Here is a 24,095-nt window from a genome sequence, read left to right as displayed (position 1 = left end):
TTCCTTACCCGGTCTCCTTTGATTCCCATATCTCCCTTGAAACCAGGGAAACCATCCTCGCCCTAAAACAAGACAAAAATAAGTTATTGCATATGCCGTAATTGTTGGGCTATTTCATTTTATTTGGTTTGAGGCATTTGCTTATTTCCCACCAAGAGACTTAGCATGGACTGTTTTGTAATATTTACCAACTGCAGGAACTACTGAAGTGTTCTGATATGTTGTATTAAACGAACATCTGTTAAGAATTCAGCCTGCTCATGTTCACTCTGTGGAGGTTTGGTGCTGCCCTCTGCTGGCCAGAGAGTTGAACAGCATGTGCAGGGACTTAAGTTCAGCTGTGCTTTATGTACATATTCTCCAGCACCTGCACCAACTGATTAAAGGCATGTGGAATAGATTGATGTTATACTAATATCTCATACTCAGATATGACCATTTTAAAGCATTTTAGCAGTACATTAAAAATATCTTTTATGCAATAAACCTTAAACCTTTTTGTGAATCTTAAAATTGAATCAAAAGTGTCTGAATCAAATCAAATAGATTGTGAAGAACACTATTTACTTTAGCCAGAGTCCTTTCTTTTTTTAATTCTGTCGCCTGTCCATGTTTTCATCCTTATCTGATGCATAATGCAGCAAGGAGCATGTTTGTTGCCATCAACTCCCGTCACAAAGACCACACACACACCGACAGGTACACTCACACCTGAGGTAGAGCGCATGCTTAATTTTCATAGAAAACCCTTTCTCCTCAAGGTTTGGCTTTTGAATCTCTTTCTTAAGTATAAATAATGTAACAATAATGTACAGCAGCATAGTTTTATTGATCTCAAATAAATGTCATGAATATTAAGGGGCAGCTTGCTTACTTTAAATTCTGCATGTTGGCACACACAGGCACACTTCAAAAAGGCTTGAGATGGATTACAGTGTTCTTTAAAACCAAAAGCCTCAAGCATGACAGCTTTACATTCAACAACTCCAAGAAAGTCTCTGTCTGCTCTGAAGATATCCAGCCATCCACTCCAGCTCAAAAGAGCCAACACACAGTTGGGAGGGAAGGTAGACAGCCATAGCTACAGACAGAATATCTGTGACATGAATATATTTACAGGCTGCTGTCTTCACCTTTATCACAGAGTGAGGAAAGTTTAGACAAACCCTGACATAGTGCATGTGGATTTGGACGTGTATTAAACTTTAAAGTCTCAACTTGTCCAAGCAATTTTTGCTGGATCAACTTAAAGTATCTGCTGTCATCAGTGGTACACATATTTAAATAATCTGCCTTTACAAAGCTGCAAAAATCTTTCTGGAATTAGTTTTTGTATTTAGATTAAAATAAACGATATCAATTATAACCTTTGTTGCTGCTCAGTGGCTATAATCAATTGAGAAAAGATGGGGAAAAACGTGGCATTTTAAAAAGGTTCATACCTTCGCTCCCTTTCCCCCCTTAAGACCACGGACACCATCAGCACCCTATTGGACAGAAAAGATGGATTCATTAGCATCAACAGAATTCAATACAAGTAATTACAAATAATCCAATCCAATGCCCACATAATCAAAGTGAAACCGTACCTTGACACCACGAGGGCCAGGATAACCAATAGGACCCTGTGGACCTGATGAACCCTGTAGAGTAGAAATCATTGCATGGTCATGATAGTCAATGCGTTACTGTGGTAATACAACAGGTCTTTAGAGATGTAGGGGTGTGCCACTGCATGTCTTCATAAGCATATAAGATGCAACTTTGAGGACTTTGTATGAAATAACTTTAGGTTTTCAGTTGTTCTGAGTTTATATTATATTTCCTAATACGTCATGACGAGTTTAACATTATATCCACATTTGTTATGAAAATGTTGATTATACTAACTGTACTATAAAATATTAATATTCATCCATGAAAAAACTCCTGAAGAAGTATTACCTGATCTAAATGTAAACAAAAAACGAAATTAAATTTACAATATCGCCTCGTAACCCTAACTATATTTTAATTAACATTAATTCATTAGAAACAATACAATTTGAATTGACAAAAAACATGTTATTCCTTTCTTGAAACCTAATCTCAATCGCGTTATTTTTCATAATGCAAGAAATGTTGGTAAACACTAAAGTGACACACATGGTACATTATCCTGTAAACACTACTATCAGTACTTCAACTGCACTAAGACATCTTGGTAATCTTCCCTGATGTAGCACACACACATGCATATAAATATCTTTCCAAATTATTTCTAAAATATGTAATACACTTACCAGGGCTCCTTTCTCTCCAGGTGGTCCCTCTTTACCAGGATGACCCTGTAAAATAAGCAGTCACAAAGTTGTTAAAAGTGCTTGTTATAATGATGTGTTGGTCGTAAAAGCTAATCTCGATTGCATAGCAAATCTGAGAATGACAGCAAACACCGGGCAAGGAGCTCACTAACCAATGAACTGTGTTTAAGAAACTCACACAGAGGAATCTGTGTATACCTTCTCTGGTTGAACCATTTTAAAAGGACTTGGTCTGATTCACACCAACAACACAGGTGTTTTTCTCTTTTCTGCTGCACACATTTGATTGTTTGTGTGGTGGCCACTAGTGGTGTCAAAGTGATGGGACAGGTAGGCATGCCCATACAAACTTCTGCACACACATCTTTGCACACACACATGGAGTCCTTCAGCTGTGAACACCTGGCACCTCCAATTTGAGGCGCGAGGTTGAAGCAGAAGGCTGTAAATCACGAGGCGTTGGGGCCTGAGGGAAACTAAGGGCTGCCTGCATCTTGAACTTAGACTCCTCCCCCAGCGAGGGGAGAGTGGGAGGAATGACATGAGCTGCAACAGGTCGAGAATAACTGAACACAAAAGGCACATTTCTTATATATTTGCCTTGAGAGATTTCTGGGGGCATAGAAGTATTTGACAAGAAGGCTCCGTGTGTGTGTCATACACCAAAATGGTAAACCCATCAAAACGAGTGTCCATAGTCTATATATCATACATAATTGTATTTTGTTAGATAAAACAGTTTGCAAACCTTCTTAAGACATATAGTCTAAATGCATTGTTATACTGTATATCTGAATACATTTCTAGATGGGGATTTGTTTTAATATCAAGATCTTTAAAATAAATAAATACTATAAATTAAGATGAATAATGTCAATTTTGTTTATAAACTGGCTGTTATCTTTAGGATAGCCACTTACACCATGTTACACTATAAGCTAGGGTATCCAGCAACTTGTAAATTAAAATAGTTTTAAAAAGGCAGGACTGTCTATGGAGTACACAATGTCACAAACTACCTGACCTGCACTCCATGCTTATATATTGTGCAATCGTTTGATAAGCATATTACAGGTTATCAAATGTGCTTTGAAGAGGTCATACACAGGTCAGCTCTGTGTTGGGAACCGTAGGTTGAACTTGAGCTGAACCTCTACATCCATCACTTAGCTTGCTGATTTAAAAGGGATTATTGTATCCATTGCATGTATACTGTATGCGAGAGTAGTGTCTGAGGTTTAGGTTGATTTAATGGGACTTAACGGTGACATATTTCTATTTGTGTGTGTGTAATACTGATATACTAAGAGCACGCACAGGAGGTCCATCAGCTCCAGGTAATCCAGCCAATCCCGACCTGCCGTGAGGTCCCTGTATGGAGAAAAGAAAAATACATATAAGTTCAAAGGTCGGAGGTTACTAGTTTCAGAACACTATATTACCTAGGTCTATTGAGGTTTAATTAAGAGTATCTCAGACTTACAAAAAAGCAAAACATAAAACATTTTAGTGTTAATTTCCTTATGAAAAGTGTTTAATATCAAATGTTTTGCTTAAAATAAAAAGCAGGAAACGTAATGCCAAGTTGTACTAACAATAACTTTGATCTTTTAAAATGATAATAATGATCCGCATACAGTATGATAATATGGTGTAAATTAAACAACGTTAAGTCATTGTGACACATATATTGAGCTCGGATTTTATTTGTACTTTTTCACATACTATAACAAGAAATAAAGGTTACATACTTTTTCCCCAGGTGGTCCAATAGGGCCTTGGGGGCCAGGAAGACCCTATAAGAAAGAGTCAATAAGGAATGAGTCTGTTGCTATAGTTACGACACACATACAAAGTATTCTCAAACACACATACAAGTTAGATAAACAGAGGAGTTTTTTGGAGCTGTAAATAGTTGAGCTAGTAAATGTTTGTGAGGCTTGTACATTTGTGTGTGTGTGTGTGTGTGTGTGTGTGTGTGTGTGTGTGTGTGTGTGTGTGTGTGTGTGTGTGTGTGTGTGTGTGTGTGTGTGTGTGTGTGTGTGTGTGTGTGTGTGTGTGTGTGTGTGTGTGTGTGTGTGTGTGTGTTAGTATGTATGCGTGTGTATGTGTGTGTGTGTATGCGTGTGTGTGTGTGTGTGTGTGTGTGTGTGTGTGTTAGTAGGTATGCGTGTGTGTGTATGTGTGTGTGTGTGTATGCGTGTGTGTGTGTGTGGTGTGTGTGTGTGTGTGTGTGTGTGTGTGTGTGTGCGTGTGTGTGTGTGTGTGTGTGTGTGTAATAAGGGGGGTATGTAGGCACATTAGCATCTAGCATGCTTGTGATACTGCATACACAGCATTTCTGCATGTTCTTTTTCAAATATGTGTTCCTATGTTGCTACCGTGTGTGTGTGTGTGTGTGTGTGTGTGTGTGTGTGTGTGTGTGTGTGTGTGTGTGTGTGTGTGTGTGTGTGTGTGTGTGTGTGTGTGTGTGTGTGTGTGTGTGTGTGTGTGTGTGTGTGTGTGTGTGTGTGTCGCAGCGGTAATTTGAGGCACTGAAGCTTGCCCCAACAGGTGTGGCAGCTTTGCAGGAATTCCACCAACATGAATAAGATGCTTTCAACTGGATCAACCCCGAAACATTCCCCTTTCCAAGATAAACCCCTGAAAAATATTTGCCAAAATGTGTTTGGGGGGTGCGTGCATGTGTGTGTGCATACATCTAAAGTAAATCTTATTTGCTCTGTGTGCGGAGTTAGTGGAGCACGATATAAACACTCATGAGGCACAACACAGTATGTATCTGTGGCCACTCCACTGTATAAAGAGATTATGAAGCATTTACAGGCAGTGCAGTTTGTATATATTCCTTTGTCATGTATGCTTGATCTGTTCACCTGTGTTCCAGGGATTCCTTGCTGCCCGGGTGGGCCTGGCTCGCCTTGTGGTCCCTGAAAAAAAATGGAAAATGTCAAACACAACAGTAGGCCCAGACTAATCTGGTTTCCCAAAAACGTCCACATGAATAACTCACATTAAAGTCATTGTGAGCAACCTGATGGGTACCATAATGTTTGAGGATCAACCTATTCCACAAATGATTTGACGACATAGTTTAAACAAGTGTTTTGGTGTATACTACTATCACTCCAACATGAATGCCTGTCAGTTTGCCTCTTAACTAACTGGGGCTGTGAACCTATTCTATTGTGTCCTGATGTGATCACTTTGTTCAATGTTTTCAAAGGCTTGTTTATTTATTAGCTGTTGCACATTTCAAACCTGGCCAGTTAAACTTGCCACACTACTTTACTTCTCTAAGGTCTGACCTTTGAACTCCAGCTAACTAAGACAGTGCAAAAACAGTCATGTACAGCTCACACATCCCCCTGAAACTCTGCCTAGTGAGTTTATCAAGCAACATATGTATCAGTTTAGTAAGAGTAAGTTGTGTTTATACCATGTTTCCTTTTGGACCTGGAGGTCCGTCAACTCCAGCAACACCCTGCGAAGGACAGGTGAGAAGAGACTCGTGAATATCTTATACAGTATATATTGTATCCATTCATAAAATGATACCAGGGATAGGTATGTTAAAGGGAATGGTACGTACAGGAGATCCAGGGGGTCCGGGAGAACCGCGAGGTCCCAGCAAACCTCTAGGACCCTATGACAAATCAGAAGCAATGTCTTGTATGAATGAATACATTTTATCAGGGCAATTGTGTCCTCTGGTGGACACTTTTATCAATGGGAGATCAGACATCATCGTGATGTTAGGATTGAAGACGATTTTGTTCCAACACATTATAATCACATGTTTTGGATAGCCTGATAAAACCAAACCAACAGCAGCCTTACACTCTCGCCAGCTAATCCTCGTGGCCCAATCTCTCCATCCTCGCCCTAAGGGTAGAAAAAGGTCAAAGGTAAAAGATTACATGTATTGAATTGGTCTTTATCACACAGGGTTATTGTTTCATTTAAACAAATACAATCTGAACAGTAAATATCTATCACCATATTTAATAGTAAGTCCTCAAAGGCCTGTATTAGGTAAGGCTTATTCTCAACCTAACCAATATTATTGAATGCAGTAACTGCCTGGGGGTGGAGGTGGAGGTTATTGTGGGGTAGTTAGTTTCATAGGGAGGAAAGGTTAAACACAAACCCTCCTCCTTCCAAGTTAATAGTCTCCGCCCAGCTGCCGCTGCCTGAGGGCTGGGCTGGCGGACCACAGCTAAAGGAGCCGACTGTAGTGGTTCCTCCAAGTTGAGGGCAATGTGCTTATAATTTATCAGGGTTTTAGTAAAACAAAAACAAAAAGTACTTACTCTCTGTCCATCCTCTCCAGGAGATCCTGTGGGTCCCATTGGTCCAAGCTCCCCCTGAATAGAGACACAGATAAATAATAACAGAGATGAGAAAGAGAGACAGATTTAGTTTAGTTTATCATTTTATGATACGGGAATAAATCAACTCTGGGCTTGTTACCGGTGTAATACCTTTTTCTTTCCATTTCTTACATATTACTTAACATATTCTGCCTAATACGTTGTTTTCATTTTTTAAACTCAATAATAATGATACTGTATCTCATTCAATATACTTCTAATCATACTATTTTACTCATGGGCCCTGCCGTGGTGCCCTTGAGCAAGGCACTGGGCAACCCCCTTCCCCCCACACTCCCATTGCTCCCCGGGCGCTGTACAATAGCTGCCCACCGCTCCTAGTACTAGACTCCTGGTACCAGGATGCGGTAAAGGCAGAGGCCAAATGTCGCTGTGTGCTCTGCATGTGTGACCATTAAAGAGGGGTTCATCCCTCCCATTCTATTCTATGCGTTAATTGTAGGTTACTTAAAAACCTTCATCATTCTTGTGTAATGCTTGTGTTTTGTTGTTCATATATGTTGCTATTGCATCTCCCTAATGTAGGATTTGTAAATATCAGTAGATTTGATCAGGCTCAGTCATAAAACATACTTGATTTATATGTATCCGCCCTCCACAGTGAAGTCCTCCCTGCATCCAACTTTATAAACTACAGCTTATTTTACAAACTTGGAATACATTAAATATGGCTAACCGGCTTTGATACAAAACTGTCATCACATTCTTCCATGTAACAGTTAATAATGTAGGCATATTAGTGGAATGATACAAATTACAACTTCTCCTTCCATGTCATTGCAGTGTTCCCTCATCACACTGAAATGTGTGCAACTCACTCAACATGATCTCTGACTAGTGGCCGCAGCCAGATATATTTCATTACATCTAAAATGCTTGCCCTCTTAAAGCTACCCAACCCTCCAGTAAATCATAGTAATCTAAGAATACAAATCCCCAATAACTAAACGATTTCATTTTAAGGCCAATTTTGCATCTTATCAAATGAAGAAACGTTGTTTTGCTCATAAGCTTTCATAAGCCTAAAAACATCTGCAGGAGTAATTTTTCAGGCGAACACTACTCTGTTGTTCATGAGGATTCCAAAAAACAAATCTGGTTTATTATTACTTTCAATGGACATATTTCACAGGTATCCTATTTCAGTGGAATCAGCAACAGTAAAGGACTTCAAAAACAGTTCAGTTTGATCACAACTGGTCACAACTACCATGCTTTACTTACCCTGTGTCCCTTTTCACCGGGCAGGCCGGGAAGACCATCAAAGCCTCTGTCACCCTGTAAGGAAACACAGCAGCACCATCACACATCAAAGTCATCATGCACTGCACAATGCAGGGAGCTGTATGACAGTAATACACTATTTCTTATTAGTGACATAAACATGAACAGTTGTGTGTTGTCATGGGTTACCTTGGATCCTGACTCTCCAGGCATTCCACGGGATCCGTCAGCTCCGGCACGACCCTGGAAACATTAGCAGAATAATAAGAAGTCGTTTTATGGTGTTATTGTTGTGTTATCTGTTTGGCCATGTCCTGATGGTTGGTTGGATTGTGCAGGTCTCGCCAGAAATATGAAAAATTAAATCTGCTTAATATTTCTTCAATCAGTCTAAAGCATTAGATAATGTTGGCACTAAAAGTGCAGGTAATCGAGAAAAGTCATGCTGACTGATCCATAATGGTGTTAAACGAAGTATTAAACTCAATATATTAATCAATTAATCAATCAAGAGGGGTTACTAAGGAAGAGTGGTAATCTGAAGCCTGCTGCCATTATACATTACTGATGAAGTACTGAATTGATAACTGCTGATAAGAACAGTAAGCACGCAAACAAAAGACAGACGAAATATATTTCTCCTTATATTACTCGGATTTTCTGTTGCATCTGTTTATACAATCCTTTGAAACAATAACCTTTTCCCTTTTTATTCTTTAATAAAAGAAGTAAGAAAAACTGTACCAATAAAGAAGGAGATGAATAAGTAATTAATGAAAATTCACATAGGAAATACCTGTTATCATATTTAATGTCGTCAAAATCAGCGGCTTTGTGAATAATACTTAACAGTCATATAATCATTCAAAAACACTCCTTTATGGTTATGAAATTGTCATTTATATTTTTAACTGTTCAAATAAAGTGTTTCCTAATGTTTATTAGTAATCAATTTGGTCAAAAGTGTAGCCATGCAGAGGGGCTGCACGATGCACTATCTTTGTCCCAAATCCAAAGCCAGTTTTCCCATTTTGGCATTTTCAGACAGATTTGCCGCCTGGCCATTGATCCGAGGATTGGAGTGCAGGCCTTTAAGCACATATCAAGCAATTATGTGTTGGATTGGAAATAAGCCTCTCAGCGTTTGAGCAGTGACCACAAGTACAAACAACCACGCAACAACAAGCACAGAGACATGTGAGCACACACACACAGAACCGTGAGAGTTGAGCAGGTCAGCGAGTACACTCACCCTCTTGCCAGCTTTGCCAGGTTGTCCTGCAGGCCCTTGGATGCCACGGGGGCCCTGTACAGACACACGAGGACCACTTAGTGACAGAGAACTAATAACCTGGGAAGTTGCCTTCAATCGCTAGTGAGGGATTTAATGTTTGCATTATTAGGATCATCTCTTCACCTGAGGACCATGGTCTCCACCTTCACCTTTAAGTCCATGAGAACCAGGAAGACCCTAAGAAGAGGAAACACAAACCAAACATTAATACTTTGTATTTCAATTGGGAATGTGCAGTTTGCTACAGGGACGAGAAAATAAAAATTGCGCAAATTAAACAGCAGATGGCGATGTTTAGCTCAGTGTGTGCATTCTGTTTGTGTGTTCGTCTGAAGAAAAATGAATCCACACATTCCTGTTACTACAGATGCATGAAGTACCTGAAAAAAGTGATGACATTCAAAGAGAAAATGATACTTTAAAGTCTTATAAAGCACTCTTCGATGAAAAGTTTCTAAAATAATGGATTATTTGCCGCTGGCACAAGCATTGATGTTATTTGGATGTAGAACTGAGTGTTTAAAGTTAAAAGACAAGCAGGCACATCAACAAAACAGGGTTTCTTTTAGCATATGTTATACTTAGGTCTATAATGCAGTGCTACGTTCAAGTTATGGGAAGAGAATTGGGGAATATACAATAATCTGTCTGCGGACAAGTGTGGATTCAAAGCTGGTGTTTTGGCAATTACAGACAGAAGTTTTACAATCATAAATAGATTGAATGTCTGAAAATGTGGGTTTTAAACATGTTATCAATCAAAAAGGAAAACTTTTTGGAGATGTACAGTACAGTACATTTCAGCAGCCTATCTATTTATTGCCATATCATTTCCGATCATTTTTCTTGGCCTTGAGTCTGAGGAGAGCAGATTTAATTGAGGGTAATTCTTGTGTCTTTTGTATGGGACTTTTCCTGCAGATAAATAGTGGATCTTGTATCAACAAGCCCAGGAGAAAGGAGGAGTGCTTTTCTTGGCAGCTGCTTGCCCCGGCACACAGGCAGTGTGGCCACTGAGCCACCAACCATTCATACGACAACACTTCTCAACTGGTTTCTGGACTCTTCCAATACATTGTCCTGAAAATGCTAGGATGGTCATTCTTAGACAATGCAGATCTGTCGACAGCGCGTTTGAATACACTTTCTTTTTTTTTCAGAAATATTGGTTTGTGTTTGATAAAATGATAATACCTATCACATGCACCTATCACAGGATGAATAATAAAGGTGGAGAACAACAATTGTGTATTTCTAAATTCCTACAAACAAAAGAAAAAGCAGACTTACCACTGGTCCTGATCTTCCTGTCAAACCCATCGGCCCTGAGGGTCCCCTCATGGCCAGCTGTAGGGCAGACGCACAGACAAGAACAATGTCAAAGGTCCACCAAACCTCATCAAAAAATTAATTGTATATCCATTTTTAGAAGGAAACTCCACTTTCCAAATTGATCACATATTATGTGTTTTCACCGGTTTGTATAATTGTTCTCACTTTTATAGTTTTGTTCCCTTGTACGGCTTGAATTCTATACACAATAACTTGTTCATCTTAAAACGATATTAGTAATTTTGATGAACTCTTCTTGCATGTTGGTGTTACGTGCCTAATTGATTCTGTCATTACTTCCTTTTTACTTTGAGTTATTGTGGTTGATAAGTATTTACTGTTTTATAACAGAATCCAATCAAGGAAAAATAAATATGATGGCTAATATGAAATGTGTTTAATGTGGTGGTGTCCAAAATATATGTTATTGTTGTCATGATAGGCAAATGGCCAATCATATTTCATATTAGCAATTACATATTCCAATTGGACATTTACCTTTAAGCAAAACCTTTATTTTTTTACAAAGATATATATTTTATTTTGTAAATCTTATTCTGCTTGCATAGTGTTTAAAAAAGGTTCTTCAGTGCAAAACATGCACAACAATCATTTCTTAATTGATGTATATTTTATAACAAGGTAGCCGATGCAATTACTTTTGGTCTATGTCCGTATTGTATTCCTTCTGGATCATTCTTTAATTGCTTTCTAATGATGTTGTTTTAAGGTAAAGCAAACTCAGCGATTTATTTTCACAATGAATCTCTTTGTTTACGGTGGTCTTTGACTGTGTAATTAATGTGGGATATTTCACATTAATTACACAGCTCTCCTAAATACCAACAGCAGATTTTCTCCCTTTCTCTTGACCGCCCACCTCCTCTCCCACATATGCACAAGACATTTTCTACACCTGTTGGTTTAGCCCACCCGCAGGTTGAGAGACCCTAAAGTATTTTTAACAGTCTCTCCTGTCCATCTGTTCAAAGTGGCCTTTTTATGCTCTTCAGCCTGCTTGGCATGTCTCCTTTTAGCCTTGCAAGGCCAACCAAATGCAGTTTTCTCCCCTCCCCACCAAAATACTGTCTCCTTCATCCTTTCCCCGTACAGCTGTGTGTAAGGAGTGAGCGGGGGTGGAGGTTTGCCCACAGCCCTTTGGCTTCGCAGTGGCTTTTTAAATGTCCTTTTCTACTCACTCTGGCCTGGGACAGGATGGCCTGGGCTTGGGCTTCTTGGGCTGACACAACTGGACCCTTCTCACCATCCCCGCCAAAACGGAACTGTTAAACACACACAGACATCAAACTGTTTATCATGCTGTTTATATGAATAATTCAGGAAGCCAGTAATGCACCTTATTATGGAATTACTGTATATTGGTAACATATTTAGGTAGCTGGCATGTTTTCTTTTGCATTATTCTGAACACGTACTGGCAGCATCAGCATGGTACCAGGGGGTCCTGGCACGCCATCAGCACCAGGCAGACCTGCACGACCAGTAGGACCCTGTAATAAAGAGGAGACAGACAGTTTATACAACTTTCTTTAGATTAACTGTAAGATTTGTGTAGGAAATATAATATAAATACAATTATATTTTTTTTTAAAAGGACAACATGATGATGGGGAATTGGGTTTCCTCTTCTTGATTGTCAGTGATTTGAAAAATAAAAAGGACACATCTGCTTGCATGTATAATGTACACGTTTTCTTTCTGAAATAGCTGGATACAAAAACTGACATGTTTTAAATTAAAGCCGTCTTACTTTCTACCCTGCACTGTTCTACATATGCACTTTTTATTTTTAATTGTTATTAATACCGATTATTAAAAAACACTCTTGATTGCTGTTAGACGGTTCAACAACAAAGACTAGTCAAAATGAAATAATACAACAACAAATTCTTAGAAATGCTGTGTTGTTTTTTTGAAAAATGTCCCTGATCCTATGTTGTTTTCGTTTTAAATTGTGCTTTTTAATTTAATGTTGTGGAAGTAATATCTAATATATAATGGAAACACAAACATGAGGAGACACACAGATGAAGCTGTAAAGGCTGGAGGTGTGCCGTTTGTACATTTGATTAACATGCTCCTCCTCCATCACACAGACTGGGCCTGTGTATCTGTAAACCACGCTATGTCTACAGTCCAAACACAACATCCTTTTCCACTAAATCTGGTGCGCATGTTTGTGTTTGAGTGTGTGTTGCATGTTTGTGGAGCGTAACATATGGATACCTCTTACTAAAGGAAAACCAGCCAAATATCTTTACTTATCTTCTAATCCTCCAGAGGCCAAAGTAACTGGTGTGTAAAGGGTTAAAACTCACCCACATATTTTAGGACTCGATTTCTCCGGAATTATGTGCACCCATATTAAGTTTTAGTATGAGCAGTAACAATTGTGAAAACAAAGGATGTAGTGGAGCTTGTGAATGCCAAATCAATGAAATCAATTCTGTTTTAATAAGAGACCCATTGGAGTGCTCTGTTGAGCATAATGGGGGATTGCAACGCTTGTTTGTGTCAAATTTGACATACATTTAAGCCAAGGTATGGTGATTGTCAAACTGTTGAGCAATATTCACTGCTCCTAGTACTACGATGGGTTAAATGCAGAGACCAAATGTCACTGTGTGTGCTGTGTGCATGAACATGTGTGACCTTTAAAGAGGGTTTCATCCTCCAATTCTATCTATCTATTCTTAACTGCTGTCCGGCAATCAAAAAACATGTTCTACGGGGCCATTTGGAGTCAATAGTTGTATTGATCTTTATTTTAATGCAGCACATACAGCACTGGGTTACTTATCTTTTGTTTATCAAATTCATTTCTGATACGAATCTCTGACCGGTGACGTTTTGAAGGGATGAAAAGATTAAATTGAATAGATTATTGTCTGCAGTGTTAAATGCTAACACATGGAAAGTAACTAGCATGATTTCAATACATAATATCAATTAACTGTAGCAGCACTAGAAGAACATTTATTTAAACAAAACGCAGCTGAGTAAGAACATTTTATGCAATTATTAAACATATATATATATTACTTACACAAATGTAATTTAACATATTAGTCCTAGCATGGATTAGCCATGTGAATGATCTTCCAGTTTGACCTTGGTTGGATTATTTTCGAACACACATTATATTTACGGCTTGAAAATAAAAAATAAATAGAAAGACCACTCACCCTGTCACCAGAATCTCCAGAAGGACCTGGGGGTCCCTGAAGGCCTGAGGGACCTGGAAGACCCTAAAAAGACAACGCTCAGTTAGCACACCACTAACAATGGTGTATAATTAGGCCCAGCTGAAGAACACTGACTGATATTGATGTTTAAACAGTATACTCACATATGGGCCTGGGGGTCCAGGGGGCCCTTCAATCAGCATGCCCTTTAAAAACAAACATTGTGTTTCTCATCACAAACACTGTCCTGTGTAACATCAGGCAAACTGCACGTTGTGGGTGTTTCAAATGATTATATTTATCATTACTTACTTATTTTTTGCAATTTCCAATAAAAGTGTAAGAAAAGCTCAAAGTAAATAATAAATTGGCCAAAAATGATACGATCACATCACTTACAGGCTCAATGACAGCCGGCTCGCCCTGGTCTCCCTTCTGGCCGAAGGCTCCTTCAGCTCCAGCAACCTGTAGCAACAAAGCAAGCACAGAGGTGACATTCTTCACACACCAGCTTTAGTCCACAGGTGAATGAATAGCAAAGATGAACAAGGAGGAGACTGTTTAGCCATCAACAAGAAGGGTTAGTGCCTGAACAATCAATAATGTCATCACTACTGCAGCTATGTCAAAGGGAGAGAGGGAATCAAATCATGTTAGTTGTGATGAGCAAGAATAAACCTCTATGTGCCCAGAATGGAGCAATGCAATCATTGCAGTGCCATTGTGCAGTGTGGCTCGGGTGATCAAATAAAATGTTGCTCAACACCAACAGGTTATTTTTGTCATGCAAACCTCACGGAATAATATAAAGAGAGACACTGTATTTCATTGGTGGTAGAATAAGTTCAGCTGTTGTGTGTTTATGTCTGTTTTGGGTGTAAAAGGGGAAGGATTAAGAGGTTCTTGTCTGCGAGTGGGGGGGTGGGGTCAGTGGTAATAAAAACCATTTAACGTCTTGTCTATGCAACACTAACAATACTGAGGCCAAAATCGCAATAACAAATACAAATAAAAGTAGAAAAATAAGCATGTACGACATGAAGTAGGAGGTCTAATGTTTGACACGGGAGTGAAAGGACTCTATACCATATGGTTTACAATATGTGTGAGAGTGAGAGTGCACTGTGAAGACAGATGCCTTTGAGTTATGGGCCAATTGAAGTGCATACAGGGAGGGATATGTCAAAGACGGGCGGCTTGTTAAAATGGCAGAGGAGAAGAGGGAGGGATCAAATCCGACTGTTGAGATAAGGGGTGTGGAGGGGGCGGTACGGCTCGTTGGGAATGTATTGGTGGTGCACAGGTTGGGTCCACATACAATGACAGAATGCTATGAGTGGAGAAACATGAATTTGGAAGAAAGAAGACAATAATATGTGAGTGTATATAACTTTTCTAAGCATACACTGTACAGTATGCTATAAACTAAATTAAGATGTAATCAGTTGCACCCATTCAAGGTAAACACAGAATCATGCATTGTCTCATAAACAAATAAATCACCAAACACACACCAGTAAGACGGCAGAAAGACCCCACACTCAACATGTCAATGACACATTGCCAAGCAACCAACTAGAAAGGCGTGCACTTGAAGACAGAGTGAGTCCATAACACAAACAAAGTCGCGTGCCGGTCATGCTCACACCCCTCAGTCGCCAGGTTAGGGTGTGGTACTTACGGCGCTCTCAGAAACGTCAGTTTCAGCAGCGACCCCAGGCCCCACCTCCTCATGGTAGGTCCCCGTGGGTTTGGGCCCCGCCCTGCCGTACTCATCATATGCCCCGTAATCATACAACCTGCTGTCAACCTCGCCCAAGTCATACTCCTTTAGGTCATAATCCTTTAAGTCATATGCTTCCGCACCAGTGTCCATGTTGTCCACTGTTTCTGGGACAATGGGCTCCGGTGCAATGGGTGTGGCCTCGGTGACATATGCACCGACAACATCCTCCTCCACAGCCTTCCAGGTGTTAACCAGGCGGAGAGGGGGGAAGTAATGGTGACCAACCAAGGAAATAGAGATGTTAGTTAAGCAATCAAGGCAAATTGTCTACTTTAAGATGTTATTAAAGCAAATTCAAACTTCAGCATGATATGCAAAATAAGGAATTTAAAATAGCAATGGTAACACATTATTTATACCAAGAAGAGCATTTGGGTTTTTTGGATTGTAATTATGTGATTGTAATTTGAATATAACCAAAGGGCCAAACTATAAACTGTTAAGTACTGAAGCATACTAATAAAAAGTACCAATAAGGATCATAAATGATGTACAACCCTGTTGGTAAACCCTTTCAAGATAGATGTTACCAACACTGTAAGCTCTCTTAAATCGCGTACTCAAGGAATACATTATTGCAGTATTTCCTACAGCAATACTTAAGTTCAGTAAAAAGGTATGTTATAACTCAAAGGAATAAATAAAGTGTTACCAAAATAACTAAATGAGATAATGATAAGATGATCAAAATGTTGTTTACTACACATATCAAAACATATGGGATGTTATTTCAGCCTTCTTTTCTTTCTTATCATACACTCATACATGATAAACTGCTACAGACAGCATCAGAAAGAAAGGCTGAAATGGATGTTTGAAATGACACAAGCAGCAATTAGCAAAGGACAATTTATCAATCATCAGATTGTAGTGGCTGTGCAGATATATAGAGTGCATAAAAAAAACATGTTTGCTACTTTGTTGATTTGTCATCAAATCTGTTTTGATAGAATTAGTTTTAAGCAGCTTGTAATATTACCCTGGTCCACTCACACACTGTATTCGGCACAACCAGTACAATCACCTGGCAATTTGTGTGGTTTGATTCTAAACTGACCACTGCTTAGCGTTAGCTTTGAAGAACAGCAAATTGGATGCAATTACACAATATTGCCAGTACTCCATCTCGCTGAATTAGTTATATTTAAAATTGCCTGTAGAATGACATCCACTTGTCAAACACATTGGTAGATATTGCACATTCATAGCTGGCTGTGAGCAGTTTTAAGCCTTGGTGATCACAGCTCACAGAGGTAATTAGCAGAACTCGAGATCAAAACCAAGCCTAAAATGTGATGGACAGGGCAGATGTTGTTAAACAGATCATCTCCACTATCAATGACTTTAACTAGTATTAGCTAATAGAGGCTCTGTCTTTGTCAACCATTTTATGCCTGGATTAGGCTGCAAATCTTGTCAGATCTTTTCTCACATGTATCTTGCTGAGAACTGAACAAAATCTGCAGCTTTATCCAGATATATATGACATGACAGGAAGCTACAAGTAATCGCCACATTGTCCACTGCATTATGTAGCATTGCATCCTTGTAAATGCACATGGTGTATGCAGAAGACAATGTGTGTTGCAGCTTTTTAACATAAAAAAAAATCTGCCCACTGTCCATCAGTTCTGTCAAGCACACAATTAAGTCAAAAGACACATCGATTCATTGGAATGGTTGTGTCTTAGTCATTTCATACCAGATACTTCCTTGGGTCAAAACTTCCTGGCTCACATTTCCCAAAACGTCTAACACTGGCTTTTAGAAGCAGATGAGAATGAAGATCAAAATTACCTCATGTGGTCCGCTCGTGGCAAAGGGTGACTGAGTATGAGTATCATCTACAGTTCCGTAGTCAAAGTCTGTATTGTAATCCACTACATTGTTTGGCTGAGTCATGTTGAAAAAAGGAAAGAAATATAAAGCGAGGGTTAACAAAAAGGCTCAAACCAGAGGTTATTTGCTAGGGGCCCTTTCAAGCTGGCTACAGACTCTGCTACTTCTACACAAGAGAGGTTAGGGAGCTTTAAGTCTGCCATCATAGATTTTACCTTCAAGGCAGGAAGATCTTGATGGCATTTAGCCTTTACTTTACATGAACCTTTACCCTAAAATTGCCTCTGTGTCGTGCTGGCGCTGTGGCCTGGTAGCCAGGCATCTGTTGTTTCTTCTTAGCGGCCAACTTTTTAGCTGATGATTTTTTGGCAGCAAAGAACTTTAAGGGCTTGGCCTTAGTTTTACTGAGGGACTTTCTGGTCCTCTTCTTTTTCATGGAGACACTACGTTTCATTCTCTGGAAGAGGTAGCGGCGACAAAGACACCAAGACAAACATGGAATATTTAAAAGTGGAAATGACTTAAAGGCACAATCCGGACTGTAGTTCAACATATGTTCCATCCCAACTGTTAGTACCCATGTGCTCCACTTTCCAAGAGCAGCCCATGTACAGTAGTTGGCCTTCATGGTATTCCCTAAAACGTTGACCATGAACATCAACTACAAGGGCTGTGTTTGGAATGCCGGCCAGGTTAACATTAGCTTTACATGATTTAGTTATAGTTGGGTGAAGAGCATGCTGAACAACAATGGAGGACCGGACCTTTCATATAACACACAGGAAAATGTTTGGACACATATGAGTTTCCATCTGGGACAAATGCACATATAAAAACACACAGGATTTGCCTTTCAGCAACTCTTTGGAGCTATTGCAGTAATAAAATAGCCAAAGTGCTTTTTCTTTTACACAATAGTTATAAAGACTTGCTGGAATGCAAAATACAACAATCAAAGCAGGTGGCAATTACCAGTGAGAGAATAAAACCGATGCAAGGAGGACTGGCTCACTGAGTCTGTTTACTTGCACACTTAAAATGATACCTCGGCTAACCTATTGACCAGGTCAGAATTAGAGTAGGTATAACTATGTTAGGACACCTAGAATATGACTTATTATTTAAAAGTTGTCAAATCAACACTTTTGGCTGAAATATTCTTATAACAATATTATTATTAAACTGATTACACCAATTACTTGAGTATTGGTGTGCAAGTAAACATAATCTTGAGACACACAGACAACACATAGGACACACGGAGGGATGGGATAGAGTGACAGAAAGAGACATTATAGGAGAAACATATTTTTTCTTTTCCTTTTTTCATTTACCTGTGGTTCAGAATACTCATCGGTTGGAATGGTGTCTGTAGCTCCCTCAGAGTAATCATAGAACTGAGAGTAATCTAAATCATCAGTAGTGTACTAGATAGGTTGAGAGAGAGGGAGAGGAGAGAGAGAGAGGAATGAAGGGAGGTCTTAGTGTTAGCATTAGTGCTCTTTCAGCAAGAAGATGATACATATGGTACATATCATCCTGGGCATGCATCCTGTTCACAGAGTTAAAGCATTATGGTGATGCTATGGTGCATCATAAAGCATAACTTATTAAGCAAAAATATGTAAAAAGCTTTAGTTAAAGAAATCCAAGTGTTTCTAAATCAAATAATGGCCTTATTATGGTGAACAAACAAATAAACAAATGCTGAAGCTAGCCATGTGGGTTTAAGCCTTCAGACATATTAGCAGGATGTTTAGAAGGCTCATAAAACACAGGAACACAACCGGGAAACCTCAAAGACACAAATACCAGCTGCTTTTCAGGGATACGACTTTCTCACTGAAAGCATATGAATTGTAGACTTTAGGCCCTTTAAGTTCAGCAAAATTAAAGGTGTGCGATTTAAGGAAAGTGGTTCATCTACCTCTGTTATATAGCTCTCTTGCAGTTTTTTATCAAAGACGAAAAAAATTAAACTATGCAACATCAAAATTCTCAGATAAAGTACATGTGGGAAATGTAGTCGTAAAGGTTTATCATTTTATGCTGCAACTTAGAGGTGAAGTCTACACATTATTAATAAGCATATTTAACACAAGTGTTAAGCTGTTGCACTGATGCAGTTTTAAGGGTGTGAATGGTTACATTGGCTAAAGCATCTTTGAAATGACAAAGAGTTAAACATAGTGCCCTGTGACCTTGGCAGCTGCTTCGTCTTTTTGATCTCTTATTCACAGGAATAAGAATTATAAATATACAGTTTGTGTTAATAAGCTTTTGTAAATTGCAGAAAAAGATCAGAGAAATAGAATTGATAGCCCTATTGGATGCTTTCATTATAACTTCAAACTTAACATGTTACTCTTCATGTTGATCAGTGCTGATGGAAAACCTCATCGTGGTACTGCTACACAGTTTGCCATATGCTACATTTTGTGTGCAAGGGGCACATCTTGTCAAACCTCCAATTTGACCCTTGGCAGCTGATGGAAGACACCTGCTGTGCAATATACAGTATGTCTGCCAATGTGTGCACATAGCTAAATGCTGTTATGTGTGCAGGTTGTTTCGGGTGAACACATTTCTATTCCACCAAGGATGAGGCGTTTGTAATTAGATCAAATTCAAACATTAATATTCATATTACGCTTGTCACAGTAATTGCCTTGCCATTACTAGTGTAAGCAGACGATTAACGAATTGAAGTGTTAGCTTACATGATCTCATGATTCTCTTTTGTATTATAATTTTCCTTATTTATATTATAGTTGTATAATATAATTTCCAAATATATAGAAAAACCTTATCAAAACACGAAAAATACGTGTTAATCAGTTACATTCATTGACAAACTAAGAACATTAAACAGCAAAAAGCAATACACGGGTTAGTCAAGTGAAAAAGTCCTCGACATCTCCTAGTTAGAAAATAGAAATGATTATTTGGGGCACTCAATTAGTTCATTTTTTGAATGTCCCCCGCCCTCCCTGGTTGGCTGACCTCATCCTCTGGCTGCTGGGCCTGCAGAGATTCACCGTGGGGGGTTTCGCAGTCGGGGCTGTAATGCTCACAGTAGTCATATGCTGCCTTGGGATCAGCCACAATCAGAAGTTGCTGGATGTCACCCTGCAGGAAAGAGAAGAATAAACATGTATTACATCACCTATCTTCACATATAACACACGGATAGTCTACATCTACAATGACAGTTTAAAAAAACATACGGTTGGTATTAGAAATAGCTATTTTAAATTGGATCTATTTACAAAGGTTGATGAAAACAGAGCACTAGCTATCTGACGAGATAAGGCCGCACACACACGGCCGCACACACACGGCCACACACACACGGCCACACACACACACACATAGTAAATCTTAAATTGTATTGAGTCTGGCAGGCCCCCCCTCCCCCCCCCCCCCCCTGTATGATTAAACAGCTTGTACACACCCCTCAGAGTCCAACCATAGGAGGGAGGGAACTAAGTTAAGTTCAGACACTGGAAAGATTATTATTATCAGCGCCAGGGTTTACCTCAGGATATCAAATAAACATGTATCATCAAGACACAAGCAACACCTGGAATGGCCCTGTGCGCTAAAGGAAAATACTTTTTAAGTGAGGTTTACTCTTCAGCATTCATGTTTGTTTTATTAGACATATAAATAATGATGTCAACATGCATGGCTTTGTTGTAACAGATGTTTTAAATCATTGCCCTAAATGTTGTGCAAAAAAACTATTTACATGTTTTCTTTCACACTTAATTAACAATATTGCTACAAGCCACAAAATCCATCATGATCAAAATCCAAACCATGTGTCAACAGCTCCCCATTTTAAGTTTGAAGTATCTCACAAGACCCGAGGATAACTAATGATACAATTAGTGTCCAAAGGTATTTAGCTAGAAATGAAGCCTCGACAACTGTCGCTTGAAATAAAGGAAATATATAAAGAAACAATGCACAATGGCTTTGTCTGAAAACTATTAAAATAGCACACAGGAATGAACCCTGGAAATACATGGTTTGGGAACATTACTGAAGCCACAATGTTCTCTCAATGGTCACCACAATGTCCTGACACCATTCCAGCACTGCCTCGCTTTGTTATCAGTCCTACAGCTCACTGCATGAGAGCAAACATATTGGTGAAAGCATCTGGATTTTATCTTTGGTGTCTATAATTGCTTAAACAAGTTCCTTGAGGCTGGTTTTTGAGGTTTAATTCACATTGTAAAGACAACTGGGGGGGCGGGGGGGTTCTTGAGAGGTGGAAGAAGGGGCATGTCTTTGGTTAGGAAGTTTGGCAGGCGAGCACACGGAGATGCCTGAGCCCAGAGGTAAAACCCTGATGCACTTGTGTGAGCAGGGACACTACATGTTGAAAAGCAGAATAGACATGAGGCAGAAAAACATGAGAGAAATGAAGCAGGCTGCAACACGTCAAGAGAATTGTGTATCTTCCATGAGTTAAAAACTAGATCTATGGATCCTCAACATGCACCTTAGTAATACACATCCATCTGCTAAGGCGTGTCCCATTGGAAAACAAGCAGTGCTCCTTGAAACTTTCTCTCTGCAGCCATCCATCAACATCTCATTACACAGCTCCAGTCTGACAGTGGAGAGACTCCTCACTGTGTGCTCAGGAGGGTGGAATTCTACTTTAACTTGAATGCAACTCTAACAATTTAAGTATATATATATTTTATATATATTAACATAACAAATGTGAAACTATAAGCAACCCATCCAGTCATTCTCCAGTCTGAAAGAATCAGCTGAGAGTGCAAAAAGAACAAATAAATATCACTGTTAAATATAAGTTAAAACCAGCAGCTGTTTAGCTTGAAATCAATAGCCTGGCTCTGTCTTAACGTAACAAAGTAACTTCCAGCATCTCAAAGTTCACTCATCTAGTCTGATTTATCTGTACAATTAATGGCTCCAGCTTCCCATTCGATGGACACATGTACGAGTGTGAGAATTGTGCGCCATTTTTAAAAGATATGATAAAACGTAACATCTTTGTTAGAATAGTAAATATTTTAAAGGCTGAGTGTCCATGAAAAGACAAAGTCGACCTGCCAAATGGGCACGAAACAGTCTGGAAAGGCCTCAGCTGAGTGTGTGTGTGTGTGTATGTGTGTTTGGGAAGGCTCGACCGAGGAAGAGAGATCCAGCTTTGCTCTGAGTCAGGTTGACATGTATTACCTCATGTGTCACCAACAGTGAATGCTTGAACCCTGCCTACAGTCAGCTCTAATTAGTCCAAGTCTGAGAGCCACCCGTCTGCACACAAATAGTCTGTGGAGACATGGTGTTCCACCGCTGGACCAGATCAGGACAACTGGCACACTTTTGACCGTGTCATGGGAGGATAAGAGCAACATGAAAGACACATTCGTGTACGCGGAAACAGGAAGAGACTAACCATAAAACTGTAGGTGTGAGCAAAAACTCAAGTCTACGGTTTAGAATAAACAAATAAACGAATAAGATACCCATCTTTACTTGCCTACTTAACTTGCAGTATAAAAAGTAATACACATAATGTGACATTCTGAACAGTGTGCATTAAACTTCCAGCTGAAAATAAGAGCCAAGTTACCTAACAAACAAGAGCAAACTCACAAAGCCAAAATGAAGCAAGTAAGAAACCGTTGTGAACTCGGGGGGCAACCCACGAGGGATCCAGAGACAGACGGGCAGGGATTTAGAGAGAGCAGCTGGGATGGTAACATATGTTTTGTGCTGGGGAAACACCTGGGGATAGTTATGCTGAGGCTGAGTCTGTCTTCCATTGTGAACTGCTGAGATACAAGCCCATGGCAACTTGGAGCAAAGCCAGCGTTCCCTTCCTGGTACAGCATAGCATAGTACAGCAGAAACAGACCCACGAGGCTGTGTTAATGACCGCTGTGTCAGAGGTCAACAAGAAAACAGGGAAGCAGGTTCAAGATCAATAGGTGAGACTAGTGAATACTTGTGAAAATCCATTTGCTAACATTACTGTTACATCCTTTGTTTTGTTTAGCATTTTTGCAGCATTCAGTTTTCAAATGGAGGCCTACAGTAGTTTAGAACGATCTGTAGTGACCTCATCTTAGGATACCATTGGATATAAATACTCGAAGGGGAGGTCAAAGGTTACAGCAGTGCACGGGGTAACCACAGAGGAGCTGCATGAAGACCACCTCCATGTCTTGAATGGTCATTACACAGCGCTGGTTAGTTTTGTTGTGACAGATAGCTCTTTTGTTTTTTCCTCGACTAAAATCCAACCACATGTTGTAATTACAGGGCGAGGGCAGGGCATCACCCTGGCCAAATCAAAACACCATTGGTCCTTTGACGTACCTTTGCCCAGGGCAACAAACCTATAGTCCAACCATAGCTAACTGTAATTAGACCTTAGCCCTAGACAACAATTAGTCACTTCCCCAAAGCCTATACAGTAGAGTGTCTCTGGCAAGAGAGGAGAACTGAGAGACCAAGAAAAGGCAAAAGGGAGTTTCCACACCAGACAGTTGCAAGATCAACTCTGTAAAACATGAGATCAGAAGATAGACAGAGAAGAGCTCATTTAAAATATAACATTTTAGAAGGCTATATAGTCGTTCGACTGTTTTATGGTATTATAATCCATTCACATTTTTATTTTGCTTCCGGCTATCCAGGCTAGTAGACAAATCAGTATCTTGTTTT

General features: G+C 39.5%; 1 protein-coding gene across 2 annotated transcripts in view; it reads right to left on the bottom strand.

Annotated features, from left to right (window-relative positions):
* col11a1a (collagen, type XI, alpha 1a) overlaps positions 1–24,095 on the bottom strand; it is a 66,890-nt gene that overhangs the window by 31,810 nt on the left and 10,985 nt on the right. For both annotated transcript variants that reach the window (XM_034108295.2, XM_034108294.2), the window contains exons 5-29: positions 20,382–20,507; positions 18,713–18,805; positions 17,337–17,432; positions 15,435–15,716; positions 14,153–14,218; positions 13,918–13,959; positions 13,754–13,816; positions 11,984–12,058; positions 11,747–11,830; positions 10,506–10,562; positions 9,339–9,392; positions 9,174–9,227; positions 8,111–8,164; positions 7,922–7,975; positions 6,617–6,670; positions 6,144–6,188; positions 5,896–5,949; positions 5,743–5,787; positions 5,180–5,233; positions 4,055–4,099; positions 3,621–3,674; positions 2,283–2,327; positions 1,590–1,643; positions 1,443–1,487; positions 9–62 (exon numbers count right to left, since the gene is read on the bottom strand). In XM_034108295.2, the coding sequence (XP_033964186.1) occupies positions 9–62; positions 1,443–1,487; positions 1,590–1,643; positions 2,283–2,327; positions 3,621–3,674; positions 4,055–4,099; positions 5,180–5,233; positions 5,743–5,787; positions 5,896–5,949; positions 6,144–6,188; positions 6,617–6,670; positions 7,922–7,975; positions 8,111–8,164; positions 9,174–9,227; positions 9,339–9,392; positions 10,506–10,562; positions 11,747–11,830; positions 11,984–12,058; positions 13,754–13,816; positions 13,918–13,959; positions 14,153–14,218; positions 15,435–15,716; positions 17,337–17,432; positions 18,713–18,805; positions 20,382–20,507 (1,749 nt within the window). The remainder of the gene's footprint in view (positions 1–8; positions 63–1,442; positions 1,488–1,589; positions 1,644–2,282; positions 2,328–3,620; positions 3,675–4,054; positions 4,100–5,179; positions 5,234–5,742; positions 5,788–5,895; positions 5,950–6,143; positions 6,189–6,616; positions 6,671–7,921; positions 7,976–8,110; positions 8,165–9,173; positions 9,228–9,338; positions 9,393–10,505; positions 10,563–11,746; positions 11,831–11,983; positions 12,059–13,753; positions 13,817–13,917; positions 13,960–14,152; positions 14,219–15,434; positions 15,717–17,336; positions 17,433–18,712; positions 18,806–20,381; positions 20,508–24,095) is intronic.

Source organism: Pseudochaenichthys georgianus, chromosome 20 (genome assembly GCF_902827115.2).
Source record: "Pseudochaenichthys georgianus chromosome 20, fPseGeo1.2, whole genome shotgun sequence".
NCBI classification, from domain to species: Eukaryota; Metazoa; Chordata; class Actinopteri; order Perciformes; family Channichthyidae; genus Pseudochaenichthys; species Pseudochaenichthys georgianus.
This window is presented reverse-complemented; position numbering and strand designations above follow the sequence as displayed.